The sequence below is a fragment of the Thalassophryne amazonica genome, chromosome 2 (genome assembly GCF_902500255.1).
Source record: "Thalassophryne amazonica chromosome 2, fThaAma1.1, whole genome shotgun sequence".
NCBI lineage: Eukaryota > Metazoa > Chordata > Actinopteri > Batrachoidiformes > Batrachoididae > Thalassophryne > Thalassophryne amazonica.
The window spans coordinates 92,231,438-92,243,293 of record NC_047104.1 but is presented as its reverse complement, the minus strand read 5'-3'; the positions used below and the strand labels follow the sequence as shown (position 1 = coordinate 92,243,293).

At 41.5% G+C, this 11,856-nt stretch overlaps 1 protein-coding gene across 2 annotated transcripts in view; it reads left to right on the top strand.

Annotated features, from left to right (window-relative positions):
- Positions 1-2,349: 2,349 nt before the first annotated feature.
- Positions 2,350-11,856, top strand: part of LOC117527099 (heterogeneous nuclear ribonucleoprotein C-like) — a 174,619-nt gene continuing 165,112 nt past the window's right edge. For both annotated transcript variants that reach the window (XM_034189282.1, XM_034189277.1), the window contains exon 1: positions 2,350-2,495. In XM_034189282.1, the coding sequence (XP_034045173.1) occupies positions 2,474-2,495 (22 nt within the window). In that variant the 5' untranslated portion in view covers positions 2,350-2,473. The remainder of the gene's footprint in view (positions 2,496-11,856) is intronic.

Sequence of the window (11,856 nt, the reverse complement as noted above, 5' to 3'; positions counted from 1 at the left end):
GTGGAGGGGAGCAGAGATCAATCACTAATGATTAAATGCAGAGTGGTGCATACAGAGCAAAAAGAGAAAGAAACACTCAGTGCATCATGGGAACCCCCCAGCAGTCTAAGTCTATAGCAGCATAACTAAGGGATGGTTCAGGGTCACCTGATCCAGCCCTAACTATAAGCTTTAGCAAAAAGGAAAGTTTTAAGCCTAATCTTAAAAGTAGAGAGGGTGTCTGTCTCCCTGATCTGAATTGGGAGCTGGTTCCACAGGAGAGGAGCCTGAAAGCTGAAGGCTCTGCCTCCCATTCTACTCTTACAAACTGTAGGAACTACAAGTAAGCCTGCAGTCTGAGAGCGAAGCGCTCTATTGGGGTGATATGGTACTATGAGGTCCCTAAGATAAGATGGGACCTGATTATTCAAAACCTTATAAGTAAGAAGAAGAATTTTAAATTCTATTCTAGAATTAACAGGAAGCCAATGAAGAGAGGCCAATATGGGTGAAATATGCTCTCTCCTTCTAGTCCCCGTTAGTACTCTAGCTGCAGCATTTTGAATTAACTGAAGGCTTTTCAGGGAACTTTTAGGACAACCTGATAATAATGAATTACAATAGTCCAGCCTAGAGGAAACAACCCCAAAAACACCATCCCAACTGTGAAGCATGGAGGTGGAAACATCATTTTGGGGGCTGCTTTTCTGCAAAGGGGACAGGGCAACTGCACCGTATTGAAGGGAGGATGGATGTGGTCATGTATCACGAGATTTTGGCAAAGGCTGAGATTTTGAGGCTCCTTCAAAAAATAAAAAAAAATAAAAATAAAAATAACTTTATTTATCCGTCAGGAACTTCATTTGCAGACAAAGCGCCAGCACGAGCAGAAACACACATTTCATACATGATCAAATTCCATAAAAATCAACACTTCATCAACACTTAATAAATATAATTACAAAAGATCTTCCCTCAGTAAGATCATTGAAGATGGGTTGTGGCTGGGTCTTCCAGCCTAACAATGACCCGAAACACACAGCCAGGACAACTGAGGGCTCTGTAAGAAGCATTTCAAGGTCCTGGAGTGGCCTGGCCAGTCTCCAGACCTGAACTCAATAGAAAATCTTTGAAGGGCGCTGAAACTCGAAACCTGAAAGATCTGGAGAAGATCTGTATGGAGAAGTGGACCAAAATACCTGCTGCAGTGTGCAAACTTGGTAAGAACTAGAGGAAACATCTGACCTCTGTAATTGCAGGCAAAGGTTTCTGTACCAAATAAGCTCTGTTTTTCTATTCTATCAAATACTTATTTCATGCAATAGGATGCAAATTAATTATTTGAAAATCATACAGTGTGATTTTCTAATTATTTTTAGATTCTGTCTCACAGTTGAGGTGTACCTACGATAAAAATTACAGTCCTCTCCATTCTTTGTAGGTGGGAAAACTTGCAAAACTGACAGTGGATCAAATACTTACGTATTTGCCTCACTGTACATATGTGTGCCAGGTTTGGTGGACATCACGGTGACAAAGTGAATTTTTCTGTCATGATTGATTTGTTTTGGTATGTTGTGTGTTCTTAGTCTGTTTATATGTTACTGGGACTACGGATGGAAATTGGCATCCTGCTATAATCCGGCATATTTACATGTAACTATGTTCATTAATATGCATTGTCCCATTTCAAATAAACGTGAGTATATTACCTTTTGCCCCAGTTACCTTGCCTTTTGCCAAAACAAAGGGACTGACTGTAATCCATATATTAAATTTGGTAGAAATCAGCAAAAAGACATGTGAGGAGTTGGGGAACAAATAGACAGACATGCAGACAGATGTTTCTTAATTTATAATATGATGCTTAAATGCCTTCTAATTTCAGAAAAGCAGTTGATATCTGCATGTGCGTTTTCATGTATTAAAAGTTATCCATGTGACAACCCAGGGAAAATGGGAATTTAAGATAATCCCTCGCGTTAAGAGCCACTAGTGTCCAGATTTTCACTGAAAGCATCACGTCAGCAGGTCGTTTCCCTGAGGAACTCCTCTGCTCTGTCTGAAGGAGTGCTAATCACTGAAATCAGCGTTTGATACAGATGAAATCCTGCCCATAATCTCAGGCTGTAGCATGACATGGGAAGTGGCTCTTTACACTCTCATACACATTACAGCAGCTGTCTTTTTATTTATTTATTTCGTGCCCGGGCTGAAATGTGTTCTTCTTGAGCTGCAGCCAAACTCCTGTTGCTGAGGGGAAAACAGCTGCACACTCATCCAGTCCTCATTACACTTCTCCTACTAATGGAAAAGACCACTTTTCTCCTGCCCACCCCTGACAAAGAAAGAATTTGGTACAGCCCACTGGTGCTCCTGTAGCCGGTCTGTCATTGAGTCAGTAGTATGTGAACAGTCTGTGTGAACACACACAGCAGTGAGGACATAAATAGAGATCATCGGCTGTCCTGTCTGTGGTTCGTACATCCCTGATATGACTCTGTTCAGCCTGAGATGTGAGTATACTTGCAGGCAGTGTGTGTGTGTGTGTTTTCTTCTACATGCAGCACTGTGTCTCTCAGTGACAATTTTTGACTATGTAGCTCTCCTCCTGTATTTTTGCAGTCTGTTATATTTGTCTTTCTGAATATTTTCTGTCTTCATTAGCTGCATATTTGATCATAAATACCAGGACCATTTTCACTTTTGCTTCCAGTAGTTTTTGTACCCCGGCTTTCACTGTACTTCATCAGATGGGGTTTTGGAAAGTAGTAGATTTTGTAATCATAAACACTGTGATCTGCTTTGTGAGGTGATTCTGACCACTTTTGTCAAAACTCTGATTTATCATCCAATGTGAGCTTTATCTGTCTCTCACATTGACAAGGTCAGTATTCTCTGAAAAGAAAACATTGCAAGACCAAATTGGTCATCATGAAAGATGGGAGGACCTTTCCTTTTTCTTCTGCTTGACCATGGCCACTCCATTTTCAAACAGTTATTGAGCCATTTCACAGTCTTGGCCCTCATATCTAACCACATGTGTTGGAGAATATTAAAAATACAGCAGTTGTGATGGAAAATGATTAGAAATCAAATCAGAAAATACGTCCCATTCTAATATCATCATGACATCGTCATGACATTATCATTTTCAATTCAGCATATGACAATCTGGGGGGGTTTTTTTGGTCTGTATGACAGGACTGCATTTGGTGACATCATCATGACGCCACATTTACAGTTGTAAATCAACAGATTGTATTCTGTTTGCTGATTCATGTGGACTTGAAATCATTCTTCCAGCTCTCTTTGTTTTAAAGTTATTACAAAAATGTGGTTTTTCAGACTATTTAATGACCTTGACTGACCTTGACTTTTGACCTTTACATTATGTCATGCGGAGATGATATCGCAAGCAATTCATAAGTGCAACACAAATGGAATCAGGCCAAGTGGTTCTTCAGATATTTGTTCATACAGACTGTAATAGACTATTAGAACATCACTGTTTATCCGCCCTTTTCAGGTTTCAAATCCCACAAAATCTTGGAGAGTTTGCCGCGCTGCGAGATCTCAGTAACATTGAGCACTGCATTGAGACGCTGTGATCAGGCTGCACTTTAACCGCTGCACACGGACAACACCATTAACATTGCAACATAAAACTATTTTTATATTTTGCCTAAAACTCTCATGAATATATTCTCTGGGTTTATAGATGTTGTTATTGCGTTTGTTTTATGCAAACATGCAAGAATCACAGGCTGTCTCTCCATTATTTTCAATGAGAGCTGCTGTGAGCTACGCTCGCTTCCTGATCATGTTGTTCTGGGGGAAAGTGAAGTTCTTTAACATCTTGATTCTTTACAACACTGTTTGTCCTCTTTGTTCCAGACTAATATATATAATATGTCTGAAATTCGGTTTGCGCTTATTAAATTCCACGCAGATTAAATGTAGCAGACACAGATTATTTGTTACAATTGTTTTAGCAAGTTTTCAGGGTATCATGCAGCAGTCTCTTATTTTTGTAGTATAATATTCATTTGCAATTGTCATCATTGGATTCTCTATGTTGTTTTGACTGCAGCGACTCTCTGGCGCGCAAGGGATTATGGGATATGTGAAAACCCTGAATGTGAGTAATGGATTGGCTAACATTTAGATGAGTAGCAAGAAGGGACCTCACATTGCTAACCACCCACTCCAGGCTAAACACAAAAGAAAAATGAAATAAAAATTCACATTAAACTAAATCCCAGTATCTGTGATGAAGTGATCTGAACAAATAGTTCTGCTGTTCAGTGGGCTTGTGATTTGTCTTCATTTTACCCTGTGGATGGCATTTAGCCACCTAGCCTCTCTTTTTTGTGTCCAAATAGCATTTTGGCAGCTATAAAAAAAACCCTTTCCCCTATAAACTATGATCGACAACTACTTACTATTTTTGTGACTTTTTTCATAAGGTACAGAGTTCAATGCTCTCTGCATTTTGTTGGTAGTGGTTAGTTGTCATTGCTAGACTGGATGCTAGGCTAACTCTCAATGGAGGTAGTACTCAGGGAATAAGCTATGTTTAGGCTCAGATCGACCTCCCTTAGACCTCTGTGACATATGTAATAGATATTCACATCATCTCTCAAACTGCTCTTTGAGACACGGACGAATAACCAGTTTAAAATTGGAGGTCAGAATTTTCCATATGAAAATTCTTGCTATCAGTGTCAAAGCCTTGACACCAGACAGAAACAAGAAAAAAATGTCAACAAATGTTTTTACTTTCATAATCAACATTTATTCATAAAAGTTGTTGCCCTTGGTTGATGTGTGTTGGGATTTGGTACATTTCACAGTGGATGCCCTACAACTCCAATTGTACATGGGGCAGCACACACAGTCCTCAGTGTTCCCAAGCATTCCCCCAATCAGGAATTACTCTGCTTTACTTAGGAGATCTGACAGGATCAAGTGCACAAAGCAAAACTACTGCATACTTATGTATAAAAGTTTAGATTCTGAAACTGTATACCTCTGCAAAAACGTATTGCCAGCTTAATATGGAATATGTGTGATCCTGGGATTCTTTCACAGGCACATAAAACCAACAGGGCAATTATGAGCTTTGGCAGTGTCTGGGGTGGTGTCCAGTGTTGCCAACTCCTCAGTAAGGGCCCCTTCACACAGTACGAATAAGTAAAAAATCAGGGCGAATCACAGCGGAACAATTCATATAAGCGAACCATGAAAACATCGAGCCGACGGGCAGGCATGAACGAACCCGCTGCGAAGGTGTGGTGCATATGACGGTGTCATGCGAGCAGGAACACAGTGCGAGCAGCTGGGACGTGGTGTACCACATCACACCGCTGACATGGAGAACAATAAAATAAAAACCGGCTGTATAATTAGTGAATATCACTGGGTTGATATAAATAAGAAATAAAAGGGGACGCAGTTGTAAATGGGCACTGGTCTTGCATAGGGACGTGACACATGATGATCTGCCATCCTTTGAAGGGCAAGACATACACTCTCACCTACATCACACTATGATATAACAGCCCAGTCTCATAGTTTTTTTCGTGTTCCCGTGAAGAAATGAGCCAAATTTTCGTAACAGGGTTTTTTAACTCACTATTATACTAACCCTACTCCTACCCCCAACCCTAAGCTTAACCATAACCTAATCCTACTCCTTCCCCCCACCCTAACCATAACCACCCCCCAACCCCCCGCTTCACCTTTCATTTCGTGCAGCCATCACAGAAAGAATTAGAATGAATTCATTCTGCCGTGATGAAAATGAGGCACTTTTCATCACAATATCACGAACCAATAGATTAATGTATATTTTGTGCTGCTGAACCATGATTTGCTGTGAAACTGGTTTGGATATAAACTACTGGTGTTGCAGACTGAATGGTTGCCCCTAAAAATCTGTGCCCCATGCCTTTATTGCACCGTCATGCATCATGTTGGAGCATTAGCAGCGATTCACTGATTATCAGCACGTTTCTGCTTAAAATTGACTTGAGAATGATCTGATGGTTAGTAATCCCATTATTTCCTTTGATCATTTTGGGTGTAGAGAATCGTAGTCAGAGAGTCAGGCTCAGACGTGCTGCTGTGGTAATCTGATTGCTCCCCCATATTTTATGATGAAATGATGCTGAATTTATGTGGAAATGATTGTTGTACAAAAGCTTCAGATATCTGTCACTAAGATAGATGATGACCGGAGTTTGAAGCAGAAACGAGGCAATAATCAGTGATTTGCTTCTGACGCTCCAAAATAACACATGTACAATGAAGGCAGGGGGTACAGATTTTTAGGAGAGACAATTTGGTTGGTGACACCAGAAACTATGAATCCCAGTATCAATGAGTCTCTACAGGATTTATTTCTTCTGTGTCTAATCTGTTTTACCATAAATTTTACTTCAAGCTCTTGGAGGAAAACACTTTTATTTGGCTGATAGCAGATTATTTACGTTCACTCCAAACGTGCTGACATATGCAGTCAGAGCAAAAGCTCTGTTAGAGTTCTGGATAGAGGGATTTGGTCTGTTTTATTAAGGATGCATCACTTCAGTGTCTGTGAGATATGTTTGGCTAAAAACTTTATTATATTTAAAAAACAGCGGTTGGCCTTTGTTAATTTAGTGAAAGAGTGTTTAATACACCCCCGTTATACTTCCTAAAGTGTACCAGTACAATTTGAAAACGTGCTGGAAAACCAAATCAGAATCCACAGTAAAGATACAGATCCTTTTTATTATTATTTAGTTTTTATTTCTTCGCTGTCATCTTGTTGATGTAATCTACTTTTTCTGTTTTAAAATTTTGATTATTTTTGATGACATAAGATCACATGGCTATTTTCGTCGTGTCTCTGAAAGTTGACGAGTACTTTCAAAGGATCTGGAGTCTCTCTTAAATGGAATCATTTTTTCAGAGTTGTGAGACCTGTCTGTTCTTCAAAATTTAATTTAAATTAATCTAAAACATTGATTTAACAAGTCACAACGTAAATATGTTTACCTTGGCAGAGGCAAGAGTTCATAATCAGAGCACTTTAGTAGCCGTTTGGTTAGTGAAGCTGCAGCTGTACATGATTTGCACAGTAATTTAGAGGCAGCACTCTATTTGCAAAGGTTCCTGTCCAGTGGGAAAGCCTAGAGTTTGATAGAGAAGTGAAAATCTTCTTCCTCAAGTGTTTCTGTGATGTCAACAGGCTTTTCAGGATCTATAGCTCAGCTCATGTATAGCCTTGTTGCGCAGCTTTATCTCCCCCACTGTGACACATCAGAAGCACTTTCATGCACCTCTTTTCCCTGACACTCATATAAAGATTATGAGCCTATCTTGCACACAGCACAAAGTACTTTCAAACAGAGTTGTCGTTTTCTTGCCCAGTGTCCACAGACTTTGAGGTCCCTTCACACATAACACGCAGTTGGGCGAAAGAGGCAGAAACCGTCTGAAACAGCCAGAAAAAAACTAACAAACTGGCGAACCGCGAAAAATTCCAGCCAGTGTCTTGAGGGACACATGGTCGGACAGGTGTGAATGATCCCGTGGCGATGCTTTTGTGCACACTCGTGCGCATGCACACAAAAACAGTGCGAGCACGTGAGAGGTGTGATACCACATTGCGCTCATGCAGCAGCAATCACATGTTGGACAAATTAACGTAAATCAATGAAAATGTGTAAGGACAAAATAATGGGAGTGCACACAACATTATAAGAACAATGAATGTACTGTTTAAATGTAAGACAGTCAAGTTACTGGTAGTGATGTGTAGTTGATGCAATGATGACCTGACAGTCTCTGTTGGAAATGATGAAACAAATGGATTTTATTTTGTCTGTTAAAATATTTAATTCCTGTTATAAAGATCAGACAATACAAGAATTAACGGCCCTCTGTTCCATCATGTGCAAGGAATTCATGAACTGACATGACTGAATGCTCATATCATGAACACATCAGTCGGCTCTGTGTGCTCAGCTGTCCAACACATAGACACCGCGTCATGTGGACTATAACTCACATGGTGGATGTGAAATTCGGATCGCCAGCTGAGTGTTCACATGATCAGACGGATACTTTCACATGGAGCAGCCTGACTGATTGTGTCCAGTGTGCACTGAGGCATTTGCTACTGAGCACGTTGCAAAAGTGATATGTGTTTTTATTTATTACCATGCGAGGATAGCATCCAATACATGCGTATCGCGGTGTAATGGTGAGAGGTGATGGTGTTCATGGCATGATATGTGTTCTCCAGCTGTGAGTTGCGATTGCACAGTGGTCAGCTGCTCCTGCTTTCCGCCGTCACGCCCACCTGTCCAGACCAACTCACAGCCGGAGAACACATATCATGCCATAAACAACCTCACCTCTCAACACACCATGTAAAACACATGTTTGGGCAGGCTCTCATGCTCTCCTGACATGCTTATAATTACATACAAACAAGATCACCTCTTGATCACCCAGTCACATTCCAGCACACATGGTATGGTGTGAACATTGTGACCAGCTGGCCGACACGGCTAATGTCATGTCTCCACCACATAAGTTGTCCACATGACAGACAGAGTGGAAAAATAAATAAAAACATATATATTTTCCTTACCACTGTCGCCTGTATGCTTGCTCTGGGGGTTGATAAGGTTAGACCTTACTTGTGTGAAGTGCCTTGAGGCAACTTTGCTGTGATTTGGTGCTATATAAATGGAAATAAATTGAAATGGAAATGGAAATAAATTGAAATATACGATAAGGGGAAAGCCATGAACTCATTCATGTCTGATTGCTTTTCTCATAGGGCTGTGGACAAGCGGCGTGTCAGCTGACCGCCGGCCAGGGACTCACTGTCAGCTGGAACTGACACATGTTATATTAAAACAAAGAGAACAGAGAGAGGGAGGACAAATACATAAATAATACAATAAATAAATCCATATTTATATAACAAACATAAAATAAATAATCACAGAAAGAAAGTCCCTTTTTTCTCTGTGGCATCTGGTAAGTATAAATCCAGCCCACCCTCCCTGTTTTTTGTCCTCCCATCACGAAATGATTCCGATTTTCGTGACAGGTTTGTACTAACTCTACTCCTACCCTAACCATAACCAAGGTTGGGTAGGATTACTTTGAAAGAATATACCTGTGGATTACATGTATGTATGTACATACATTTGGATTACTTGTAATCTGATTACTTTTGGATTACATTTCAAAGTAATCCTACCCAACCCTGACCATAACCACCCTCCCATCCCCCCACTGCACTTTGAATTACGTGCAGCCGCCACGAAATGAATTAGAATAAATTCATGCTCCCATGACGAAAATTTTGCACTTTTCGTGACAATATGACGAACCAATAGATTAATGTATATTTCATGCTGCTGAATCACGACATGACGTTAGACCAGGTTGCATAAATCTCACCAGAGTATAAGTCACACCTGTTAAAAATGCCCCTTGAAGAGGAAAAACCTAAGTCACACCAGAATATACGAGGTCTATTAGAAAAGTATCCGACCTTATTATTTTTTTCAAAAACCATATGGATTTGAATCATGTGTGATTACATCAGACATGCTTGAACCCTCGTGGGCATGCGAGAGTTTTTTCACGCCTGTCGGTTACGTCATTCGCCTGTGGGCAGTCTTTGAGTGAGGAGTCGTCCACCCGCTCGTCGATTTTTTTCATTGTTTAGGAATGGCTCAGAGACTGTTGCTTTGTTTGATAAAAATTTTTTCAAAACTGTAAGGCACAACTGAGTGGACACCATTCAATAAATTCAGCTGGTTTTCGGTAAAAATTTTAACGGCTGATGAGAGATTTTGGTCTGGTAGTGTCGCTTTAAGGACGGTCCACGGCGCCTGACGGCGATCTGCGCTTCGAGGCGGCAGCGTCTCGCCGTTTCAAGTTGAAAACTTCCACATTTCAGGCTCTGTTGACGCAGTAAGTCGTCAGAGAACAGAGAACTTTCAGAAGAAGTCGGCATGAGGAGTTTATTCGGACATTCCATTGTTAACGGTCATTTTGTAATGTAAGAACGTGCGGGCAGAGTCGCAGAAAAAACACCTCCGTTGGAAATCTTAACGGGCAAGTTGGAACATGCCCAAGCTGTTAAACAATTTCTCAGTTACTCACTTGTTGAAAGCCATTAAAAGCCGCCTGAATTCTACAAATGGTTTTCAACACGGAGGTGTTTTTCCTGTCGCGGCGCACACAGATTTGCCGAGTCGTCACGGAAACGACTCTGCGAATTTGCGCGTACGTCTTTCATTAAAAAAATGTCCTTAAACAGTGGAATGTCCGCATAAATTCCTCATGCCGGCCTCTTCTGAATCTTCTCTGTTCTCTCACGATGTCCTGGGTGAATTAAGCCTTAAATTAGGATGTTTTCAGCTCGAAACAGTCCGACGACAGCGCCTGGAAGCGCTGCAGGACGTCCCGCTCCGTGGGAAGTCCTTACACCGACAGAAACACCCCATAATCTCTCATCAGCCGTTAAACTTTTCACAGAAAACCAGCTTAATTTCTCGAATAGTGTCCACTCGGATATTCCTCACAGGTCCAGAAAAAATTTTGATAAAGCAACGCGCGCCGTCTCGAGCAGCGTGTGAAACAAAGGAATTCAGCCGAGAGGGTGGGACCACATCTCACTCAAGGCCTGCCCACAGGGAAATGACGTCACCGACACGCGTGAAAAAACTCACGCATGCGCACGAGGGTTCAAGCATGATTGGTGTAATCGCATGTCATTCAAATCCATATAGTTAAAAAAAAAAATAAAAGGGTCGGTTTATTATCTAAGAGACCTCGTACAGTGAGGAAAATAAGTATTTGAACACCCTGCGATTTTGCAAGTTCTCCCACTTAGAATTCATGGAGTGGTGTTGGGAAAGTGTAGTGACACGGACCCACAACAGGGGGCGTAAATGAGCGGACAATAGATGAGCCAAAAATACAACACTTTACTGTTGTGAAAAATGCACAACAAGAATACAGACAAATGTAGAATTTGGATCACAATCAAACTATACAAGGTGATGTGTGGGTAGGCTCGAGCATAGAAGACGTCCGTCCCGAGAAGAACCGGATCCCACACGATTTCCACTGCCACCGAACCCGAAGGATACTGGAGCCGCCATGTTCCGAGTCCCCAGGTGATCACCGTCTCCGACTGTTGGATCTGGTACTGCTGGCAGAAGAACAGATGTGATCAGTGTGTGACAATACACTCAGTAAACAGTCAGCAAGTCGTTATTCCAGGTGGGAAACAACACCTCCACCTTTAACACAGAACACTGTTAAGCAGAGCCAAAGAGCTACTTAGCGTTTTGGCGTGAGGGTGAAGAACGTCACTCTGTCACGGAACCACAAAACGCCGCACCCAGCTGACAGCAGCTACAGCAACTCCTGCAAACACTCAGAAAAGGAATCACGTGCGTAACGGCACAGTCAAACGGCTGAGAGTTTACCGTATAGGTAGACGATATCTCGGCGACGAGGTGGAGATGTTGTCCGGCTTTTCTGTGTGTGGTTGAAGACCTGGTGATTGGTGACAGCTGTCACCTCGGCTGTTCCTGTGAGGCGGCAGCGCCCTCTCGTGCCTGAAGCCCGGACTTCAGGCAGGGCGCCCTTTGGTAGTGGGCCAGCAGTACCTCCTCTTCAGCGACCCACACAACAAGTGGTCTGAAATTTTCATCTGAGGTGTATGTTCACTGTGAGAGACATAATCTAAATAAATAAATAAATCCGGAAATCACAATGTATGATTTTTTAATAATTTATTTGTTTGTTACTGCTGCAAATAAGTATTTGAACACCTGCTAATCAGCA